The sequence below is a fragment of the Talpa europaea genome, assembly GCF_964194135.1.
Source record: "Talpa europaea genome assembly, chromosome: 15".
In the NCBI taxonomy this organism is placed as follows: domain Eukaryota; kingdom Metazoa; phylum Chordata; class Mammalia; order Eulipotyphla; family Talpidae; genus Talpa; species Talpa europaea.
The window spans coordinates 38,422,717-38,448,089 of record NC_140083.1 but is presented as its reverse complement, the minus strand read 5'-3'; the positions used below and the strand labels follow the sequence as shown (position 1 = coordinate 38,448,089).

The window sequence follows — 25,373 nt, the reverse complement described above, 5'->3', positions numbered from 1 at the left end:
GGGACCTAGGGTAATGCATACATTTAAAATGGTTAAAATAAATATGAATTTACATTTTGAAAAGCTGTTTTACTTGTTTACCAATGTACTGAAATCTGTAACTATTGCATCTTTTTCTCCCCATAAAATAACTATTATTCCCTTATAAGCATATTTTTGTATTGTTAAAAAATTTCTTTCCTTTTGCAGGTCAGAAACCAAATTTGACTCTGGTTCAGGTATGTTTACATTAATAATGTTATTCTGAGTATATTTTATTTACATTATTCTCTGAGGAGTAATTCATCAGATCAAGAACCATTTTGATTTTAAACAGACTAGGCAGTTTCTTTTCAAAACATGAGCCCCACCTCAAAGCAGAACTATTGGCTGCTTGGAAGCATAACTTGAGATGTTCACTTTGGGATTCTTGATAGTTCTGCAATAAGCATTAAACGCTCTATATCTGCAGAGTTTCATTTTAAAAGCAGAGGTGGGGGTTTTACAATACTCATTGCGCAAAATGGATATTGTTCTCTCAGTGGACAAAACATCCTGAATAATTTGAAAATTCTCTGCAAGTGACTTGTCATCAAATATGGGTAATAGATCCACTTACTCCAGCAAACTATAAAGAGTTTTAGCCAATAGAGAAAGAAATTTGTCTATGACATATAGTTTTCTAAAAAAATTTTGCTTTATTGAGAATGGGAATAATGGAAAATTAAGATCACCTTACACCATTACTTTTATCTATTAAGATAAAATTTTACATTCTCAAAAACAGTGGCATATCAGCCTCATTAGATGTTTTCTACTCATTAAGCATGAATGTAGCTATATAATCCTCAGATTTGGCTGTGTCTTTATATCACTTGTTGAGATTTACGTGCTTCAAAGTTTCTGATGGTGTTTACAATTAAAGCACAAAAATCACCTCATGTAATGGAATTATCCCCTCTGATGAACTGTTAAATAGATAAACATTAATTTTCAATTCTAGTAGAAAATAATTTGTAGAAATATATATAACTTATTGAATTTAAAACTATTATTCTGGTTGGGTTACTTTATGTTTTAATGTAAAAATGTTTTTGTTTATTGTGTTCCCAAAGGAACCAAGGGCTGTTTATTGTTTTTGATACTACTGTTAAGGAGCCAATATTTCTTCTTCGAAAGCTTCATCTTTCTTTTATTGCATAGTTTTATGAATTTTTCTAAGCTAGTGAGACATTTAAAATCTGAAGTCTGTACATTTGCTTAACAATTTCACCTAATTTGAGAAGCATTATTTTAGAATTCTTTCCATTTTGAGTTTTCTTGAGCTTCTGAATACATGTGTCAGTGATGCAATAAGCATTGTTTTACAATGTTGAGATTTGGAGAGTCAAGGCATGGGGGCATTGTATTTGACTGTTATGAATTCGTAGATGATTCAAAATCAATTGAAAAGTCTTTTTTATACTTTAATAGTTACTATTTCTAAGTATAATGAAAAGAAATGGGCAAAATTGATGGAAAATGAATTTTTACATAAAAGTAACCATTTTTATCATTGCCAGCCAGTTACAAAATTTTTATTCTGAACTCGCTATGTTATGTTCTGATTTAAATCAAGTCAAAAACTGGTTTTAAGGTATAGGATCTGGAATATAGCTTTTTAGAATAAAAAAGTCTACTAGGTTCATTTTGAAGGTAAAACCTGGAAATAGTGTAGGAAACTGAAATATTAGGCAGCTATTGTCAAAGTCAGGAAATTTATGTTAAATCTTCAAATCCAAATTAAAGTGCACTGTTAAATTCCTGTAGTGAAGGTTAGTATTTATCATGAAAATAGTTATACCATCTGTACAGGCACACATCTTTCACTTTTGTGACCAAAGATTTTGTCCATGACTCTTATTTTTTTTCAAGTCTTAATTTTTGAAAGAATCTCTATCATAGACAACATCTGTATCCCTTTGAAAACTACAAAGTTCTGTACACTGAAAAATTTTTTGGAAAATCTGGCTAAAAGTTTATTTTAAAGTTTTGAATTAAATTGTGTTGTATTAAGAATTCATTTGTTTTCAAATTGAGGAACAGGTAATTATTTTTTCCTTAAGAGCTTTTTCAGCTTACTATTGAATGAGGGAGTCATGACAAAGTAAACTAGAAATTTGTTTTTTGATATTTTATATCAAACAAATTTTGGTAAGAAAAAAGGTAGCATTGGAATGACTAAATCATTGACTTTAACAGATTCAGATTTTCTATTATCCACCAAGTACAGAAAGTAAGCTAGCTCTGTTTGATGTTGTGTACAGCTGTAGTGTTACTGGCAAAGTAAGAATTTTTTTAATTAAAGATGCCAACTTTACTAAGGCAAAAAACAAAAACCAACCTTAGAAATAAATACTAAGGTCAGGTGACTTGTTATAAAGGAAAGGATTTCAAAGTGAAATTATATATATTTCACAGAAAGTATCTAATTTATGCAGAGTTTATTATACATTTGCAGTTTGTATAAATAAGTTTCAGTTGTGAGTGAGGGATTTAGGAGGAAGGAGAGTTTTCATTGTCAGCACATGATAAAAAATGTCAGTTGTTGAATATATACTAAAAGTATCAAACTAGAAAAAGATTAAAATTTTTCTTATTAGAATTGATTAAGTTTTTTCTTTAAAAACAAACCTCTTTGTGTTTTTATTATGTTCCAAAAGTTTTTTATAAAACTTGAACTGTATATAGAAATAGAACTATATATGGAGCTGTATATAGATGTAGAGGGATAATATAATTAGTATGCAAAATATCATCATTTAAATTTTACTCATTAGTAATTTTCCATATTTGTTTCATTTTTCTTTTTTTTTTGCTTGAAATATTTTAAAGTAAAATACATACATGTTATATAATTTCTTAAGGCTGAAAGTTACATATTGACTCAACTTAGTTAATTTTTGATGTTTTCATCTATCTCAGAAACTAGGGACATACAATTCTTGGAAAGGATGCATAAGTAATGTGGCATTACCATGATCACATTCAGTTAAAGGGATTCTGAAGGTTCTGTTTGTGTTGAAGCTTAAGAAAACCTTCAACCAGAAGGTAGAGGCCCTGAATTGATTCTGATCTGAGAACCCCAGTAATAGTCTACCCTCAAGTTTAATTTGATTAAAACTTTATCTGTCATCTAGCTGTATCTACTCTTTGTACTGAGTTGTATACTAATTAAATTCTTTTTCTGGTGGTTTATAACCCAATCACCTAAAGTTATTCAGCTCTGCCAGTAGAGAACAATCAGTCTACCTTCTTTTAAAAGGGGCTTTAAAGTTTCCATTTTAATACTGTTTACTGATTGATATACTAATGTTGCTTACCTGTGATCATATGTAGTTGGTGATTTTAGTAATAGAGTAAAACAGACTTCCTTTTATGTTCAGAAGTAGCAAGAAGCTGTGCTCCTCTCCCCACCTCCCAAGAAGGGAAGTTAAAGTTAGTTGATGCTGGAGGAAGCAGAGCATTGAGTTTAATGTAGTGATTAAACATGAAAGCCATATATCAAATCTCAGGAGAAACATGCTTTTGAAAGAGGCAGAGAACTGTGGAACATATTGCATGATAGGCTATGTAAACAGAGCCCTGGAGGTCAGTGTGTGGATGCAAACCAATTAAAGAAAGAACTTACTGGCTTTGCTTTCTATCATCTGGATGGGGAGGATCACAAGTTAACATGCACAGAGTTGAAGTGTAAACTTTGCTTGAATAAGCTAGGCACCTTTGGAAACTTTATTAACTCTTTCAATCCACTACCAAGTTTCTTGGTTTTTATTTTTTTGATCAAAGTACCTACAAATTTAGAAACCAAAAACAAAATATATGCTCTTTCAGCCCTTCTGTATATAACCATCAACAAGGTGCTAGTGATGAGTAGAATGGAAGAGAAAAAGGATGAACTACTACTAAAAAGACCAAAGTTGGCTGTGTAGTCAGATTTCAAGAACACGCACATGTCTTTTAAATATAACCCATTCGGAAAAGGAGATCTTTTGCAGAATAACTGAAAAAAAAAAAAAGATGTTTTTCTCTTTTCCCAAATTCTGGGTATAAGGCAAAAAATATAGTTGGAATTTACTAGTCATTACAGAACAACAGGATATTGTTATTACTGTTCTATTAAAATAGAATAGTTTTCTGACCAAGAAGAATCTGAAGTCTGTAAGTTAATAATTGTGTTAAGGACTGCCTGGAGTCTAATTCTGTGGTCCTAACCTTCTCAGGCAATGTTTGGGTGAGAAAATGAAATACCAAGTTAAATGGTATAGTTTCATGGTCCATAAACATTGAAAACAAAGATTTTTTTTTTTTCTGTAGAGTCATGTTGGCTGAGAAAGTGAATAAGCTTATGTTTAGTGCTTGTTGATTCTGGGCTGCTTGGAATAGCTGTACTAAGGAAATGGGCTCATAGAACACAGCAACTCAAAGGTATAAGATTTCATGAAAGCAAATTATGGAGGATTAAGAAACCTAATGAGCATGAGCATGGTTTAGTGTGGAGGAGGGAGCTCACTATTAAATAAAGCCCAAGAGTGTACAAGGTTAGGAGATCCTAAAAGACAGGATAATAAAAGGCACAACGGAATATAATTATCCTGAAGAAAGGAAAAAAAAACTTCGAGGGAACAAAAAGCAGCTAGTGTCGCTTTTAAGCTCCATGGTTAAAAAGGAATCTACCAGGATAAGGAAATCAAAGAATATGATCAGCTAAAGCTTGGGGTGAAAACATAGGGCAGGAAAAAATAAGAGTGGACTAATAATGGTAGTCACTAAGGTGAAAGGAAATGAAGAATTTGAATATAGTAGAACTAGAGTTTTAAAACTTTATTAACAAATGAGGCAGTGTGCCTTACATAATAAGCCTTTCTCAGGAAATAATAAAGAAAACATTTTCTGATCTTATAAATGTAAGAATATGTTGACATTACTTTTTAGCTGCTACAAATCAGTCCTGTCATTTCAAATTTCTTATTTTTGAAGATTTCATAACAATGAACAAGGAAATAAAAAGGCCTATAAGAACATTGAAATCTGTCACTCATAGATATAAAATTTCTTGACTATGACTATTCATTCAACATATATTTATTAAGCATACTATATTGCCAGATGCTGAGGTGAGAACTCTGAACAGGGTGGATACAGTTCCTTTTCTTATGGAATTTTACAGCTAGTTGGTCTATTATACAAATTAACATGGATTTCTTTGCATATTTAGCTAAGGAGGGTTAACAAGGTTAAAGTTAGCGCCACATAGTAAGTTAAAGAACTCATGATATTTAAACATAAGCTATCTTTTTGGTTTCACCTTTCTTTACTTTATTCAAACCATATCACTTTGTTTTCACTTTGACTCTTAAGAGAACAGCTTAATAATACTAATGGTTAGTGTGTAGGTTTTCTATATCTTTTAATAAGGAGTGACATTTCACATTTGATTATCATTAAAAGAGATTAATTTAGAACAATGACAAATGTTTGCAAATTATGTTCTATTCTTCATACACACATGAAATACATATATGTATATATATGTGCGCGGGCACACACACACACACACACACACACACACATGAACTCGATGCTATTCAAGGTTGACCTGAAAACGCAGACAACTTTCTCTATAACAGTCTTACTGGATTGTTTACAAGTGATTAGAGGGGACTGAGTCCATTTCCTTATATAAACTAATTTAAAGACCTGGAAGCAGCAAGGCATAGTGGTGTGCAGCAGAAGTTTTGGATCGATGAAGTCTCTTCTTCTAATAATTTTCAGTTGATTTTTTGGATGTCATGTATACCATATGTCACATACTTAAATTTTCTATTTTCCCCTTTTTTAGAATTCTAGAGCACTCAAAACTTTGAATTTCTTTCATTAAAGTTGTAGCTGAATCTTAGAGATTTTTTATATTATATTTTAAATAGTCGTGGTTTTGGTTCTTTTTCACACACTGATTATGTAGGAAAGTGTTTTTAAATTTGCAAACTTTCTACTTTTGCTAGAATTTTCAGTTTCATTTCTTGGTTATCAAGGAATGTGGCTTTCCTACTTTTTAGTAAGTCTATTACTTATTGCATATTTTATGTATTAAAGTGCTATTTTTGTCTAATATATTTAATTTTTGTAATGCTTCTGAGGTTGATTTGAAAACTATTCTCTGCAATGTAAAGGGCTTTGATGAATATTTATTAGATCAATCTGTTTAATGATTTATATCATCTATTTGTTTTCTATTTTATCTGACAGTGACTTGATAGGAGACACAGTTTGTCATTAAATTTTTTTAACCTGAATTCTATTTGGATATTACCATCCCTGGGTTGGCAGCTTCATGGACTCTATAATTTCTGACTCTAGTCATCTCACTTGGGTTTTGTGCTGTGCTTGAATTCTTATAGAGTACGTTATTCAAAAGCAGTGTATTTTTATTTTTTATATTTTATGTATTTTTATATCATTGTTCATTTTTTATATTAATTTTTTATTTTTATATCATTGTTCATCTTTAAACAATATTTGCTTCTTCCCACCCCCTTAGCTGTAGTCCCCATAGAGTTTCCTTCACCAATGCACCCGTGCACCATCACCTTAGTCCCCCATGCTCCTCCCTCCCTCTGATATCTAGCCTTCCTCCTCCCCTGTAGTATGTCTCCGATTTATAATTGTCCATTTTGGCTTTGTTGTGTTTTATACTGTTATTATTTTTTTGCACTGATGTCTTATTTTGTTCCCCTATATTCCTGCTATAAGTGAAACCATCCAATATTTTTTTTTTCTTTCTGGCTTATTTCACTGAGCATAATTCCTTCTGGTTCCATCCACATTGCTGCAAATGGCATGAGCTTATCTTTTTTGATTGCTGAATAAATTCCGTTATGTATATATGCCACATCTTCTTGATCCAGTCATATATTTTTGGGTATTTGGGTTGTTTCCAGGTTTTATCTATTGTAAATAGTGCTGCAATAAACATAGGTGTACAGTTGTTCTTTTGAATCAATGCAAATGGCCAACAGACATATAAAAAAAATGTTCAACATCCCTTATAATCAGGGCAATGCAAATTAAAACCACGCTGAGATACCTCCTTACACCAGTGAGAATGGCACATATCAAAAAAACAAGCAGCAACAAATGTTGGCGAGGATGTGGTGAAAAAGGAACTCTCCTACATTGCTGGTAGGAGTGCAAACTGGTCCAACCACTGTGGAAAGCTGTCTGGAGGTTCCTCAGTCTGCTGAAAATGGAGATACCATAAGATCCAGCAATTCCACTACTAGGTATCTACCCAAAGGACACAAAATCATTGTTCATTTTTAAACAATGTTTGCTTCCCCCACCCCTTTCAGGTGTAGTCCCCATAGAATTTCCTTCACCAATGAACCAAAAAAAAAAAAAAAAAAAAGGAAATTCTAGTATTTTAAGCTGTGTCAACATAAACAACAAAATCAGAAGGAATAAAAAAAGACATTTTAAAAAGTGAGAAATAAAAGCAGTGTTCATGAAAATGAAGGCTGCTCAAAATAGAACATTTATATTATTTCAAATTCCTATTTGAAGCATGATTTTGTTTTACCACCTATAAATGCCAGTGCTCTCCCCTTGCCTCCTGCTTTCAATCCTGCCCTATAAGGAAAGAGACTCTGAATCGTTATATAATGTAAACCTTTGTTTTGTCTACTCAGCATCCTACTGTACTATTTTATCTGTGCAAATTTTATTTTCCTTTAAGGCTCAGCTCAAGTATTGTCCCCTCAATTGTATATAGTATTCCTTAATGGTTTCCCAGAAGTTAATCATCCCTTCCTCTTTGCAAAATTGGATCTGGTAATGCATTTATTACAACTTTTATCATCTGCTATGAGTACTTGTGTGGCTCTCTTCTTTCTCTCCAAGCATGTGAATTCTTGAAGGCAAGAATCAAGTCTCATTTACCTTTATAACAGTGTTACTGGTTAGGAAATAATTATCAACAAACAAAAGTTTCATGAGTTTGAGAATTGTCTGTTTTGACATCCATGTGTAAGGAAAATTCTTAACTAATGATCAAAGACTTATCCTTCCCTTTCATAGTTGTTGCTGGGAAGGCACCATTTGCCAGAGATACAATTTCCAGCCCCTTTGTGTCTATGTGGGACATATGACTAATTCTCCCAATGCAGAGTATTTGTCATTTCTGGGTTAAGGGATTAAGTGTCCAATATGCTTTCCCACATCTCTCTTCCTCTCTGGGCTTACATCAGAGGTACATGTTGTACATGATGGCATCACAATATGGAAGAAGTCTAGATACCAAGTCATATTTGGAAGAGATTTACTCAGGGAAACCATTTATCAAGAACATCTTTATTGGACAAAACCTGTACTGTGATAAGCCCCTGTGATTTTGCTGTTGTTTTTATGGCACCCAGTGTTGCATACTCTGGTTAGTTCAGTGTGTAGAATATTCTCTGGCAAATAATTCATCGTCATTGATATTTTTTTGTAAATTATAGAATTAATGGTGAGGGATTATATTATCTAACCTGAAGATGATCTTTAAACTAAGGATAATACAAATATAGAATACATATTCCATATAATCACCAAACTTATCAGCAGTTGTCACAATAATAGAGTGTAAGGAACCGCCTCAAAAAGTGGTGACTTAAAACAACAATAATTTATTGTACTCACATATCTATGATTTAGTTGGGAATTGGCTGACATAGGCTGGTCACAGGTTGGGTTCATGAGTTTTGTCATTGGTTATAAAAGACAAGATGACAATTCCACTTCTGTAAACACATGTTAAGTCTCTCTTTGCATCAGGTCTGCTAGTAGTCACACGTAAGTCACATGTCCAAGTTCAAAGTAAAGGAGGGGGAAAGGATCCTTTGTGCTAATTGTGCTTATGTTAAATATTCTTTCCTATGGTGGGGAAGAACTGCCAAGTCACACGATAGAGTGTGGATATAGGAAGGAAAGAAGTATAGGAGCTAATAATTGAACCTCTCACATTCAATCTGTAAGGAGCATAGATTATTTATTTCATAAATGTGTAGAGACTAAGGCACAGGAAAGTTGAATATTTTGCCCAAAGTCATATAGCTAGTTAAGTGATAGAATTGGAATGTGATACTCATAGCCTGATTCAGTAGTCCATAGACTTAACCATTATGCAGTAAAAAAGCCTAAAATATGAATTTATGTGATAAAAAATTTATCAATTTTTTACTTGCTTTACTCCCATATGACATTCTTATACCTGCAGCCATGCATGGTTGTGGAAATTTTTCTCCAAGAAAATAGATTCAGTAGTCTTCAGAAATGGATTTTTCAGGTGATACAAAATTTTAATTTCTAAATGTGTATTGTTTTCCTTGCATTAAAACAAAACAATTCATTAACAAAAATATTTTATAGCAGAGAAACACAAAGCAACAATGCAAAGTTTCAAGTTTTATAGTCACTGGTAGTTTTCTTACCAAAACTAACAAGCCTCAGTTTCCCCACCCAATCCAAATAGAATTTGGGGTATTATTCTAATATTTTATATTTAAATTTGTTCTTATGCTTAAAATTATTCTATTAAAATTAATTCAGTTTCACTCTGTTGTTGTGTACTAATAGTGAAATATGCTTTTACTGCATCAATGAAAGTGACATTGACATTCTTAATACATTAGTTATTTCTGTAGGAATTTATTCAAATTTATTGAATATTATGGCTTATGTCATATGAATTTTTATTTGCATATTTCCTTATTTCCTTTTTAAGTATACCACATAAGAATTCACTTTAATTTTTTATCATGACCGCCTTTTAGCTAGCAATATTCCTGAAAATATTGTCTATTTACATGATCTTTGCTGATTTTTTTAAATTGGGAAATGTGGTTTTTTTTTTTTTGCCAGTTTTGTTTTTATTTATTTGGTTTGCATTTTATTTATTTATTTATTTAATTTTTATATTCCCCATACAATTGCAACCCCCTTATTTTTACCCCAATCCCTCTTTTCTCCCCCACCCCCCATAGTGTGTCTCTAGTTCATAGTTGTTTGTTGATTTTGATTTTTTCTTTCTTATAGTTATTCTTTTTTCCTGGTCCCTTATTTAGGTTTTCTAGATTCCTGCTATGAGTGAGACCATCCAGTATTTTTCTTTTTCTTTCTGGCTTATTTTGCTGAGCATGATCCCTTCCAGCTCCATCCATGTTGCTGCAAATTGCATATGTTTATCTTTTTTGAATGCTGAGTAATATTCCATGGTGTATATGTACCACATCTTCTTGATCCAGTCATCTATTTTTGGGCATTTCCATAGTGGTTGGACCAGTTTGCACTCCCACCAGCAGTGCAGGAGAGGGGAAATGTGTTGGTTTTTAAATTTATTTTTATAGCATTATGTTTTTATATTTTTTCAGAACTGTTGAAAAATATCTAGAACTTAGCCTATAATTTGAAGTGTATATCTAATGTATAAAGAATAAAAGTAATTCCCCTAAATTCAGTTATAAATTATGTTTAATTCATGTTGAAGTATAGTTTTCCCAAAAGTTTTCTTTGTAAAACTAATGTATATTTTATGTGACTGAAGAACTTTATAAACTGGCAACTATAGTCAGGTCATATAGGGAAGCAGCTTCATTGAACAATACATTATAAATTTTCAATAGAATATTGTAAACTTTTATGGTTGAATGAATGAATGGAGAAAAATTTTAATATCAAAATAAATATCATTTCATCAATTTGGAAGTTTTATGTAACCATGTTCTGTTGCAAGTGGTTGTTGATTACACACTCAGGTAAAACTTAGCACATTGCCTTGAACAAACAATTTGTAGATTATTTTAGAATAAATAAGATTGTAACTGAAAGAGCTCTCACCATAAATATATATACTACTTATAAGGGTATTCTTATTTGATTATGATTAGTTTGAAAGATAATCACCTCTCTCTATTGCCTATTTATTTTGTAGTTAGCAAGGCTAGTGGAGGTTTTTGATTTTTCTTTGTTTTGTGCCTACACATACTAAAGGAAAAAATAATTATAGGTCCCAATGTCAGCTGAATTATGCTTTCCATTTTTTTGATTCAATAGCTAGTTACTGTTCATGATGTTTTAACCATTACAAACTTCTTGTTGATATGGGTGACAATAAAGTGATGATAAATATTTTTTCCTAAAGTAGAAAATTATATAAACTAGCAAAGATACATTGTTAGTGGGGCTGATTATTTTAAATTTAAGATTCACAGTTCAAAAACAATCAACTTCATTACTTAGCAAACATGACTCTAGATTTGAGGGAAATATTTAAAGACAGCTGAATTATGTGTGTGTGTATGTTATATTGTTTGAATGACCACTGTATTTTTTAAAAAATAAAGGTAACAGTTTATATTGTTGTTTGTTATGTAGTCTTACATGTGGTTAATTCTATCCCTATTTTTTAATGAGGTAAAAATTATTTTTTCAAAATAATTTGTTTTATAGAAATCCAAAGTCTATTGTATCTTGGCAATTATATTTTTAATTGCCTTTTAGAAATTCCTAGCTGAAAAGTAATTAGATTATATCTCACCTTTATTTTGTACCTATTTATAAGAAAGCAACCTTTTATAATCTTTTTAAATACTTCAGATTTCTCCATTAGAAATCTAAAAGATGTGGTGTTTTTTATAAAATGATTGCTAACTACCTATTTTTCTACTTTAATCTTCTTACTGCTAAATTTAATAATCTTTCTTTTTTGGCATGATTTTTCAAAAAGATATTTTCCCAATACTCATGAAGTCTCATATGTACAATGTGTTACCACACTAGTCATGGGTCTTATTCAACAAAAAATGAAAGCTTCTATATTTCTCTGTTATCTATATTTATTAGGAGTCAATAAGATGGTTTTATAAAGGATGATCAGAAACAGGAATGCTATGGTTTAGAAAATGTTTTAATCTGTTTCAAATAACTTTGCAGGGCAATCTGGTAAAAATGGCATGATTAATGACTGAAGAAGATTAAAATATTTTCACATTCTGTTTTTAATGACTCCTATCTTAAGTTCCTACTCTAAAATTTATAACTAGTAAAATACTACAGGAAAAATATATCATTCATAGTCCATTTGAAGTTGTGTCTTGCTTATCAAATTGTGCCTGCTTTTTAGCCCAAAGCATAAATTAAAAACAAGTATTAACTAAAATATAGCTTTTGTGCTGCTATTCTTAAATACATTAATTAAAGTATTAATATTTATTAGGTCCAGCATAAAAGAGCTAAGATTATTGTTTTCTAAAATTAGGCATCGATAACACTTCAGTCAGTATGTACTTTTTAAATTTATCCTTAACACTGGACAGATTTTCATCATTTGGAAGTAGGCCATTTTAGAAAGTTCAACTGTCCATGTTTTCTATGTATATAAATAGGTAGCAAATATAACTATTAATGTTGGAATTTTGCCCATTGATTTTACTTGTTCTGTCTTTTTTAATCCAGAGATAATGATGTGTATTCAGTCTCTGCCGTATTTACCTAGAGGAAGTCTTTTTAATCCCTCATTTTTCTTCTCTAGAGTAATGTGTAAATACTACATAAAATGGCAAGTGGAAGAAAGTCTGTTTTGTCTAAAGATACCATTCGTCTTAAACAAACACATTGGTCTGCCTTTGAAAGCATTGTGATATGAGTTTGGTTTGGTGGGAGGAGGAGGAAGATGGATAAGACCAAACCAAATGTATGCTGCAAAGAAGATGAACTGGATCATTTGGATCCTGGTTCTGTCTTTTAATTACTTTTAATTAGTTATTATGAAAACATATTTGGTATTGTTTCTCCTACCTTGTTTTCTTTTTTGAAAAGTTTGTTGTGCTTTTTTCCCTTTAGTTGGATTGATTAAATTTAGAACTTCGAGTTATGTTAAAAGTACCATTTCTATTATTCTGTTTAACATTTAATTTTAAGAAACATATTTGACATTGTATTTTTCTGTTAATGTTGGGAATCAATGAAAATCTATAACCTCCCTCCATTTTCCCAAATACAGTTACTTCAATAATTTTGTTTCTGACTTTTATACCTTAGATAATCTCCAGTGTGGAATTTTTATATTTGTCATATGTCTCTACTTTCCTAAGAATTATATTAAACATTATAGTCACATTGTTAGTTACCATTTAGACTATTTAGCTATACCTATTTATTCACTCGTTACTATTCTTTTGGCCTGTTCTTTCTTAGACCTAGATTTCATCTTTCTGTAGTATTTATTTAGATAGTCTTCCAGAAAGGGTTCTAGATACTGAAGTCTCTGAGTTACAGTATGTAGGTTATTTTTATATACTTCTAAAATAAAAAAGACAGAAGATAATAGCATTGTTCATTCATTCTTCAAGCATGGAAGGCAGTGAAGAGATCTTCACATAGTTCTAGTATCTTTGCATGTGCTTCCATTAAAGGTGTGGTTTTTTTCTTTTAAATTCTAAACATTTTTACAGGTATGATTTGAATTTAGTGTATACCTGATTTTCTAAGAAATTTCTCTTGAAACTAAAAATAAATCATACAATTGAAAATATACACCTCAATATGCACACATTCTTCAGTATTACCAAATATGTAATTCAGTATTATCAAATACTTAATAAGTATCCCTCCTTATGCAAAAAAATACCCAGTATCAAGGAGGAATGTATAAAATACAATGCTTGACTTAAAGTATTAAAATATGCATTTTTATGATATAGCTTAAATTTGCTATATCATAATATAGTTCTTGAGTTTTGCTTTAAGAGTATTTTGAAGGGCCTCCCCGGTGGCACAGCAGATGAGTGCCGGGTTGGAAAGCTGTCCGCAGCCTCTGCAGCGCGGTTCCATCCCTGGCTGCTCCCCGGCCACCGGAGGAGGGTCCCACATGGCGCGCAGACCTCTCCTGCCGCCCGCTCTGACTGTACCCAGTGCTTGTATAAATAAATAAATAAATAAATAAATAAATAAATAAATAAATAAATAAATAAATCTTTTTTAAAAAAGAGTATTTTGAAACTCAATACATAAAAAGTAAATTATTATCACTTTCGATCAAATCAGAGTATATAAGTTGTACCACTTTTAAATCTCATCAATTTTTAGTTCTTAACTAAATTAACAACTTTAACAATTCAAGGGTCGAGAGAATTTCACTTGGCTTTTCTAGTTTACAAAGATTAATGTGGCAAAGCCATTTTATGTCAGTTTTGTCATAAGTGAAGGAATAGAATTATCTATTATACAAATGTATGTACCTTTAATATGACTATATTTTCTGATATTTCTCAGGTTTATCTCATTATTTCAATGTTCAGGTATACATGTGTAAAGCTAGTGAATGGCAGTATTATAGTACAACAGCAGTACCTCATTTTTTTTTTCATTTTTGCACAATGTATGCATTTTCATTTTGGTTATATTCCCCATACAATTGCACCCCCCCCTGCTTATTTTGACCCTAGTCCTTCCTCTCCCCTTCCCTCCCCCCGCCCAGTGTGTCTCTGGTTTATAGTTGCTTGTTGATTTTGATTTTTACTTTGTATTAATTAGTCTTTTTCCTGCTCCCTTATTTAGGTTTTCTAAATTCCTGCTATGAGTGAGACTTTTAGAGCATTCAGCAAGTAATCATGACACAAAGAATATAGTTTGATAATGGAGGACAGTGAAGAAAAGGAAATAAGGGAAAGGTTTGGCAATGTAAATAAATTAAAATAAAATTAATGAAAATAAAAGAGAGTGTTCACATTTTTAAGACTTAAGTTTTATTGTAAAATAGCCTTCCAGAAAAATTGTGTCAATTGATAGTTTTACCAACTGTATGCATTTTTTTTTTCTGGACACAAGGCTAACTCTGAGTAGAATTACTATCCACTTATTTTCCTTATCAATATGATAGGTGAAAAGTAGGCTCTCACTGATTTAATTTACATTTTTTAATGACTAGAGCAATTCAGTATTTTTCCTCCTACATGTTATTTGTTTGTTTATAACTAACCTTTTATGACTTGGTTATAACTTTTTTTTTTTTTATTGGTGAAGCTAAGAGTAAGAGGCAGGTCTTGAGTCAAAGGGAGCATCATTTGGATGCTGGCTGTATCTTTTAAACACTGTGTTATTTTGGACAAGTAATATAATTTCTCTGAACCTAATTTCTTTACTTGTAAAAGAAGAGCACTTATAATACTTATAATCCTTATAGCACTTATAATCCTTTCATCTCAATGCTGAAAGGACTAAATAAAATAATATATAGTTAAAGTACTTAGCAAAGTGCTTAGTAGTCATTAATAATGTTGCTGCTGATAAAAAAATAATATTAAGGCATTAGATATTTTTCCCAATCGATTTCTTGAGGTTTAAGGGTTTTTTCCTTTGGAATTAAAAAAAGTTATTAGTATATGTCAGTCTTTTGTTGTATTTACTTTAGGTCTATTCTAGGAAAATTTCTATGCTAAGAAAATTGTTTTTTATTCCCAATATTATAAAAATATTATGGAAGTATTTTTTGAATATTACTGAATTGTAAATGGAATCATTAATTTTAGTGACTTAAAATAGGGACGTAGACTAATAATATGATTTCCTATTTCTTTGGGAAAATGTTAGCATGTGCTCTTAAGGGTTGATTTCCTCCTCCTAGTATATAAAGATGTTGATGAGCCATCTGAGATCATGTTTGTTGAATGTTTTTCTTATTGTAGGAAAATTGGTAGGTGTTATGTTGAGCCTCTAGCAAAATGTGCTTTATGGAAGTCTCAGCCTTCATGGTGCTCCTATCTTTTACCCCAGTATCCCTCTCTAGCTTATTGCTCACAATTCTTCCAACCATCTGCTTTCATTTGTAGCTCCTTTTCCCAGACTGCATGGCCTTGTTAAAAGAGCTTAATTATGGGATAGTTTGCCACTAGAGATTTATGGTCTTCAATTTCAGATCACCTCTTGGCACTAATTCTGCTGTCCTTCTCAAATCCCCTTTTCTATCACCCTTTTCTGTCATAGCAATAACCTTGCCTTCTATTTCACAGAGAAATCTGAGGATACAGAGCTTGAGTTCTTCCAGCTTTTCCCTCCTGTAACTAGAAATATCTCTATCCACACTTTACTTCCTTTCCTACCTGATTGGAGGAAGACATGTCCTTCTAATAATCCCATCAACTCGACTCCTATAGAATGTTACTCCATCATTTAGTTATTCTAAATTCTGAAGCTTTTTGATTCTGCTTACTTCGTCCCTACAGTCTGAAGATGAGTTCAAATCATTGTGATATTAAAAAAACCAACAAAATAATTCATAACTCCAATGTCATTTTATTCTAACGTTTGATGTCATTTCTCTACATTGGAATCAAGATTTTCAATACTACACTAACTGTTTCTAATTTATCCTATTCAGAGGAACACCCAAATAAAAAGGACGAAGGAGAATGGGAGAGTTCTTATTGGCCAAAATACATTTGCAAAAAGTTCAATCTCACTGTTAACCACAGTAATGCAAATTACATGAACTAGAAAAATGTTTACAAAAGGATTAAGATATCAAGAGTAGGGAGATGTTTACTCTTAAATTTTACTAATGGGAATATAAATTTATGCAATCTTGGGCCTCCTTGGTGGTGCAAGGGGTTAAGATGCAACCTATGAAGCTTTCCGCAGCCACTGCAGCATGAGTACGATCCCCAGCCAGGGAGATACCCACATGGCACAGCAGACCTCTCCTGACTCGCCCGCTGCTCCTCTCAGCAGTGTGTTTCTGTCAGTCTGCCTGTTCTGTTCCCCACTGTGTCTTTGGTGGATTCTCTCACCTCCCCCATACCTCTGGCCTGTATCCCAGTTCTTGTATGCATAAATAAATAAATCTTTAAAAAATAAATTAATGCAGTCTTTTTGAAAAGCAATTGATAATTGCTTAATCCAATATTCCAATTTGGAAGACTTTACAAAGAAAATATTTAGAGGCTAATGTGAAAGAATGTTCACAAGGCATTATTTATAGTAGCCAAAAAAGAAAAAGAAAAAGAAAAAAGGAAGCAGCCTAAATGTTCAATAAATAGAGGCAGATTAACATACTCACTCTACATATACCAAAGTGTTAAGGGTACCTCAAAGTGGTAAGAATACAGGTGACTTTATTATCTTATTTATATTCCTGTGATTTTCTAATTTAATTTATAAGAGCACGTATTGCATTTATAATCAGAGAAAAGTAAGGTACACATATATCTGTATATATATTCATATGTATATATTTATATGCACATATTTTCTTTAACCACTAACATCTCCCCCATCTCTGGCCAAAAAAATAGTGTAAGGGTTTTTGTACAATGGTGTTTGTATGTACATAAGCTTTCAGTGTATTCCAGTTACTCCTTAATTTACTTTCATGAGACATTGTAGTATGTTATAAAAAGGAAGGGGGTGCATGATATTCCCATCAAGTGTTTGAATAATGATAGGAACATATTGATTTGTACAGAATATTAGAAGAGGGAGGAAATGAACTCACCAATGAATCATGTGTGATAGCACTAAAGGAAAAGAACTAACCAGAAACAAATGAACCAAAATATTTCAAGGTAATATGGAGAAAGGTACACATCAGAGTGGTGCAGGTTGTCTCATAATAATTTCAGTGAATGCTAAGACTCACAGGCAAAACATTGTTTAGCTGAAAGTGTGGCTGGGTTGGTTCCTTCCCCCCCCCCCCCGAAATGAAAAAAAGTGATAAATGATGGTAATGTTTTCCTCTCAGAAGCTTGACACAACTCTTGGTTAAACAGCAATGTCCAGAATATAATGCATCTAGTTGGAGGCTTCTAATTTGTGACTTCATATATGTAGAATAAAATTTATTGTGTGCATCTTCTGGATCTGTCATGTGCTTATAATTCAGATTCGTACAAGTGAATGATACAGTTATAACACTGACCAGAATATGACATACAGAATGTTCCCAAAGAGATGAATAGGCTGTCTGTCAAAAGTTCATTTGTAGGTTGGTTGTTTTAAATGTAGAATGCAATTTACTATAGAAACAGCATAATAGAAAAATGATTTCAAGGCCAGGTCACCAAACATTTAATCTATAATGTATATAGTAGTTTCAGTGAAAAATGTATTCAGCATTTCAGGTTGAAATACTGAGAATCAACAACTTCCCATTCCCTTATTGTATAAGCTCCTATAGGAATTTGGAGCAGTTTTTAGTAGATGATTGGGTATAAAGTTTGCCCAATCTAGTCATTAACCAACAGAGCAGTGAAATGAATGTTTTTGAAATTATGGAGGTTGAAGCACTGAAAGTTATCAACATGATTGTTGAAGTTATATAGGGCCATGAAAAGTTAGATTAGAGAGAAACAATTTGAGCCAGGTGCTAAAAAAAAAAAAAAAGTATATCCCAAGAATCTATAGATGGAGGTAGGAGAGTGTAATTGAAGATTTTAAGACTAGAGTTTCTTGAGTGATGAAGCTCTAAAAAGCCTAAATAAATGAATGAGACTATGTCTAACTAAAAATCTTCTTAGAACTATGGTAGAAACTATCATTAAAATGAAAAGACACCCTACTGAATGTCCCATGTCAGAATGCCCCGTGTCAAAAGATCAGAAGCAACAAGTGCTGGCAAGTTTTTGTGGAAGAAGGAATTCTAAAAAAAAAAGGTGGACTGGTTCAGTCCCTATGTAAAACAGTATGGATGTTTCTCAAAATAGTGAAAATAAATCTACCATATGATACAACAATTCCACTCCTAAGTCTCTATCTAACAGGATAGAGTCTGAGTCTCTTAATTTGACAGGATATTTGCAGAATAAATGCTGTTTGGTGTAGCACTTTAGCCAAGCTATGGAATCATCCTAAGTTTTTCATCTTGGATCCCAAGATGTTGTTACCCCAAAACAGATGAATGGATTAAGAAGATGTGGAATATGTACATGGTGGAATATTATTCACCTGCAAATTTAAAAAAAAAAAAGAAATTTCATTATTTGAAATAACATGAATGGAATTGGAGATTATGCTAAACAAACTAAACCAGAAAGAGGAAGACAAAGACCAGATAATTTCATTCATGTGAAATATAAAGAAACAAAACAAAAGAACAGAATAAGCCAAAACAAACCCTAGAAATCTGCAGAACTGAGGCTACCAGAAGGGGAGGGTGAGTTGTGAGCAAAGCAGAGAAGAGGCCCAGTGAACTATGATGGAGGATTATTGGTGCTTTGGTGGTAGACATGGTGGTGTAATAACACATCTGAAGAGACATGTACCTATAAACCCTTGCCAGATGTATGTTGTACAGATATTTTCTCCCATTCAGTAGAGTGTCTTTTCATTTTAATGATAGTTTCTATCACAGTTCTAAGATTTTTTTTTATGATTCATCCATCTAAGCATACAAGAACTGGGGTACAGACCAGAAGTGTGTGGGGGGGGTGAGAGGATTCACCAGAGATAGAGTGGGTACAGAACAGGCAGATCGACTGAAACACACTGCTGAGGGGAGCAGCGGGCGAGTCAGGAAAATTCTGCTGCACCATATGGGTAGCTCCCCTGCCTGGGATTGAACTCATCCTGCAGTGGCTGCAGACAGCTTCACAGACTGTGTCTTAACCCCTTGCGCCACCAGGGCAGCCCCTAAGAAGATTTTTAGTTAGACATGGTCTCATTTGTTTATTTAGGCTTTTTAGAGCTTCACCACTCAAGAAACTCTAGTTCTGATATCTTCAATTATACTCTTCTATAGATTCATGGGATACACTCCTATTTTTTTAACATTATTAATAAGCTTGAAAATGCAATATTGGTGTTATTGTTAACTTGCTTTTCAGAAAATTTGTATTGATTTAACTTCTGTGTGGATTTTGGGTGGGCATTTCCTTCCTATATATTTTACAACATTGTTCCGTTTTTTTTTTTTTTTAAGCAATGTTTACTTCCTTCTCTCAGGTGTAGTGCCCACAGAATTTCCACCACCAATTCATCACCATAGTCCATTGTGTTTTTCCAGCCCTAGCTTTGGTCTCTCTCCTACCTCCTCCCCTGCAGAATGTCTTTGATTTACAGTTGTCTTTTTACTGTTGTTTTGTTTTGTTGTGTTTTTTATTATTATTTTTTCCTCTCCCTTATTTCATTCCCCTAAATTCCTCCTATAAGTGAAACCATCCAATATTTTTGTTTTTCCTTCTGACTTATTTCACTGAGTTCTCCATGCTCTTTTTTTAAAATACTGAATTTTTGTTTTTGTTTTTGTTCTATCTTATACCTAATAATGTATGTCATAGTCAAACCCTAGTGTCTCATTAATTATAAAATCTGCATTCTTTAATTTGCTTAAATTTTAAAATATAATCATTGAACATTTACTTATTTTTTTCCTTTTATGCATTGCCAGTTTATGTCATTTGCCTATTTTTCTATTGGGATATTTATTTTTTATGGCCTTGTAAGTCTTTTTTATATATTAGGGTTCTTAGTTGTTACATATATTACAAATCACTTACCCAGATATTTTCTTCAGTTTATTTATGCTGTTTTCTGGTTGGCACCAGGTTAACATTGTTGAGATTTCATTAGGAAGATGGCCAAGACCATAGACTCTGGATTCAAATCCCAGCTCAATAACTTGTTCATTGTGTAATCTTAGGAAATTAATCTCTTAGCTACTGCTAATACATAAAATAATAGTGCCAACTTCATGGGACTAGTAAGCGGATTAAATGACTTGAAGTTAGCATAATGCTTTCTACAATTTAGTAAATTATCATTTCTGACTTGTGCCAACATGCACAGGGCAGGTTCATGATCAATTGAGGCAGATGGATAAAGAGAGTCCTGGAGCCCTCAGTGGATTTTTTAGGCTTTAATGCTCTCTCAGATACATAGGCGCACCAGGGAGGGAGGCTGGCATGCAAGGAGGCAGGCAGGTAATGACACTTCTAGCCCGCCACAAATCTTTCAAGCTCTTTCTCTGGGCTCTCTCTGCTGTTTTCTCTTGCGTTGTCTTGTGGCCTTGCCTCATCTGTAGTCAAACTGTTCTTCCTCTCACTGCTGTCACTGCTGTTTTTATCCATGTCTCTAGACTCAGGTGTGCACACTTACACATGCATGCACACCCATGCTCCAGGTGTCCACAATCAGGCACGTGTGCCCCACACCCACATGCCCTTTTGCATTAACCTGACCAAGGCCACAGGTGATAGCCACAGAGGCTAGTGGCTTAAAAAAAGCCAGATTGATTAATTTATCCTACATGGCTCTTAGAATTTGCATGTGCACAATGTGTGTGTTTTAATATGTGAACTAAGTAGAGATAGAGTGAATGTTGTGGAATGAATGAGAATAGGAGTTTATTTGCTGCCCTACCTGGTTTCTTCCCTTTGACCTTTCCCCCAGGTAAAGCTTGATGTAGATCTTTTTTTTTACACTGAGGCATTTGGATCCTACTTATCAATACCACTGCCAGTGTACCTCCTCTCCTTTTTATGGGGTAGCATATTTGATACCTAGTTTCCTTATTTTGTTTCAACAACTTGGGAATTTCTTGGGTGTTGTTTGTATAGGGTTCCAATTAAGTAAGCTTTTCAAAGAAATAAAACTCTATGAAATAGAATATTGTTTTGAAATACAATGTATCTACTTCATTAAGTCAGTTTTCCCTACTTAAATAAATGTGTCAATTATATGAGTAAAAGATGTATCAGGTGAACAATAGGGTGTTGCTAGCTTTGAATATGCCTGGGAGACTAATTCTTTTCTGATTAGCAACATTTTTCTCTCCCAAAGTCTTGGAGGAATGGGAAAGTGAGCTTTCCATGGGGAAGTCTTACTTGTGTTATTTTTTTATATAAGTTTTATATATGTGTCTATTCTGTGATTGAATAAAATATGTCCTCTCTATGGTCACCAGTACAATCTTTGTACATATGCTACCCATTATACTCAGATCTCCTTCTTAAAATCCCACATGTACAAATGAATGCAAACTTTGTACTCTTTTACCTTTGAAAAATTGTAATGATCACCATATCTTTTTGATCATTAGATTGGCAAATGCTTAAATTCTTGCAAAATTCCCTTTATAAGCTGTTTTTAGTTTTCAGATATTCAATCATACATGCCTTTTAGAAAGGCCAAAAGTATGGTTATTGATGAAAGGAAAGAAAGGATCATTGTATTGTCACTGCATGATCTGTTGATGTAGTCATTGTAAATTAGATTATTTACAATATATGTTTACATTTGGTGTATACAAAATCTGTTTAATATTTAAAAAATATAAACTTAGATTTATATATATATTTAAGAGAGAAAGCAGTGTCATGAACTGATTTTAAAGGAACAGAATGTTAGCATTTGAGAAAGGAACATGAAAGATGAATGCTCTCATTTTACAAATAATGTGAGCTTAAGTACAGCACATGGCCTACCCCAGGTCTCAGGTAGGAGAATCTAGTCAAGAATTTAGAGCTGTGTTCATGATACCGTCACTGAACTCATATTTTCTTTCAACTCCAAATCTTTTTTATTTAAACTTTATTTTTTATTTTAAAACATTGCCTGTCTGCATGTATGTACTGTGGAAAAGGCTTTTCACTTATTCCTGTCTAGTAATTTGTCAGATTTCCTTTTAAAAAGATCTTTTAAAAAACATATTAGGAAGCAGACTTCTGAGATAACATTAAACCTACTAAAGGAAAAAATACAGGTGCTCTCACAGAAAATGTTCAAAAGCAACTACCCAAGTACCTGCAGTATGTAGTATAAACTACCATCTAAAAGCCCAATGGAAGAATAAGTGGTTACCTTTTTTTTTTGCCTCCACCACTACCTTTCCTTCTGCCTATTCTGGGCTTTGAAATTGTGTGCTGTGCTCAATTTCTAAGAAGCCCAAGACCATCAAAATTACCTGGATAGGTTTAAATAGTTAGCATTGAAAATGATGCTTCAATGATTGTGCCTTTTCATTTAAAAATATATTAAAAGTGCAGCTATCTCAGCTGTATCTGTTGAGTTGTGTTGAGCATCGATAATGCTGATTCTCTTTCCCCACTTTTTGTAAAGTGTTCTATTTTTAGTAAGTAGACTTGATAGTTTTCCATTTGTTAACAATGTCTCTATTTTTTTTAACTTTGCACAGTAATTTATTTGAGATCATCAATGAAAACTAAATGATCATATTTTTATTTGTTTGTTTGGAATTAAAGCATAAATGCTGGAGTTGTTTTTTTTTTAATTTAATTTTAATTTTTTTTTATTTTTATATTCCCCGTACAATTGCAACCCCAATTTTGACCCCAATCCCTTGCAATTAGGGAAATGCAAGTCAAAACTACAATGAGATACCATCTCACACCAGTGAGAATGGCACATATTAAAAAAATTAGCAACAACAAATGTTGGCGAGGTTGTGGAGAAAAAGGAACTCTCCTGCACTGCTGGTGGGAGTGCAAACTGGTCCAACCACTATGGAGAGCTGTGTGGAGATTCCTCAACCTACTAAAGATAGAGCTTCCATATGATCCAGCAATTCCACTCCTAGGTATTTACCCAAAGGACACAGAAACATTAATTCCAAAGAGCACCTGCACCCCTATGTTTATAGCAGCACAATTTACAATAGCTAAGCTTTGGAAATAACCCAAATGCCCAAAAATAGATGACTGGATCAAGAAGGTGTGGTACATATACACAATGGAATATTACTCAGCATTCAAAAAAGATAAACACATGCAATTTGCAGCAACATGGATGGCGCTGGAAGGGATCATGCTCAGCGAAATAAGCCAGAAGGAAAAAGAAAAATACCGGATGGTCTCACTCATAACAGGAATCTAGAAAACCTAAATATGGATCAGGAAAAAGAATAACTATAAGAAAGAAAAAAAAAATCAAAATCAACAAACAACTATGAACCAGAGACACTCTTTGGGGGGGGTGGGGAACATTGCTAAAATGCCCCCTTCTTACCTTCTAGTCAATGCACATTTACTTAATCAGATCAAGCTTTATTTATTCATTCATTCATTCTTTTAAACACCAATTCAACATGTGCTGTAATAGGATGGCTACTGCTTATGTGTGGTATAGCATAGACTTAGGTCCTGCTAAGTTTTTATAAGATTACCAAGAAAATTGCAAAAAAGAGGTATGAGGTTTTAAGGAACTCACAAATCTGGTCATGTCACCTGTGTCCCCAGAAATTTTGGGTGGCTTCCCCTAGATTAAGGATGAGATCTTTCTCCCTTTGCATGACATGACATGGTTTTCATGATGTCGGCTCTTCTCTGTCCAAGTTCAAGGCATACTCACTTCATAGAAGGCAAGAAATCCCTCTGGCTTTAAGCAGAAACCTGTAGGAAGAGTAGGAAAGAGTTAGGCAAGAGGGAGGTTTGGCTAGATGAGAATAATCACACCATTAGCAATGAAATAAGACTAAGTGAATATACTGTGTCAAGAGAGAACATGGCAGTATTCCTGCTGCTCATCTGAACACAAGTGCAGAAAATGATTTGAGTTACTATTTTGTGTTTTCCAAGGATGGTGCATAATAACTACCACTCTAGATGCTTAGGAGAGAAGTTAATTACATGCAGGGGATACATTAGGTTAAACCTGCCATAGGGTTTTCAGGCTTACTTCTCTCTGAGAAGGGCAGTGAGTATGGGGATCACCTCTAACAGATCATGACTAGAGCTCTTCTCTAAGTTAGAAGTTGCATTATTTCCTCTTCAGTCTGCTTGGCAACCCCAGCAATTCTGTGACAGGTGCCTGGTGCTTACAACCCATTATGTTTTTTGTGAACTCAAGTGTCTAAAGCTAATGCTATGTTTCATTGGTTTTCCTGTGAATCTTCATGCCTCTAGTTTTTGACTCTCCATAATGTCTTGAAATTTACCTAAACACATCATGTAAAGTTATACTACTCTTGCTAGCATTGGGGCCAGCGAAGGATGAGGCATGTTCACACACTCATGAATATACCCCATAGGCCTGGGAGATAGCATCAGCATTCTACCTCTAAACCCTGTAATGTTTAGGAGGTAGAATGTCTGGGACTGTTAAATACCTACTCTCCAGTGACTAGCTTAGACCCTATAGACAAAACTTACTAAAATAGATTCTAGTATCTAGAGCTTCCTGTCAGGTTTGGTCCTGGGTGAATGCCACAGCATGTAAGGGTGGCCTTATAAGACCTTCCAGAGAGGAGATGGATATTCAGCAAAACTTGTCTGAGCCTTTCCTGCTATTGCTCTCTTTTTTATGGTAGAAAATGATTTGAGTAACTATTTTGTGTTTTCCAAGGATGGTACATAATAACTACCACTCTAGAT

General features: G+C 33.2%; 1 protein-coding gene across 2 annotated transcripts in view; it reads left to right on the top strand.

Annotated features, from left to right (window-relative positions):
* The window catches only part of MSRB3 (methionine sulfoxide reductase B3), a gene marked incomplete at both ends in the record, with an annotated part of 152,584 nt that overhangs the window by 89,910 nt on the left and 37,301 nt on the right, over window positions 1-25,373 (top strand). For both annotated transcript variants that reach the window (XM_084255711.1, XM_084255712.1), the window contains one exon: window positions 190-218. In XM_084255711.1, coding sequence (XP_084111837.1) covers window positions 190-218 — 29 coding nt within the window. The remainder of the gene's footprint in view (window positions 1-189; window positions 219-25,373) is intronic.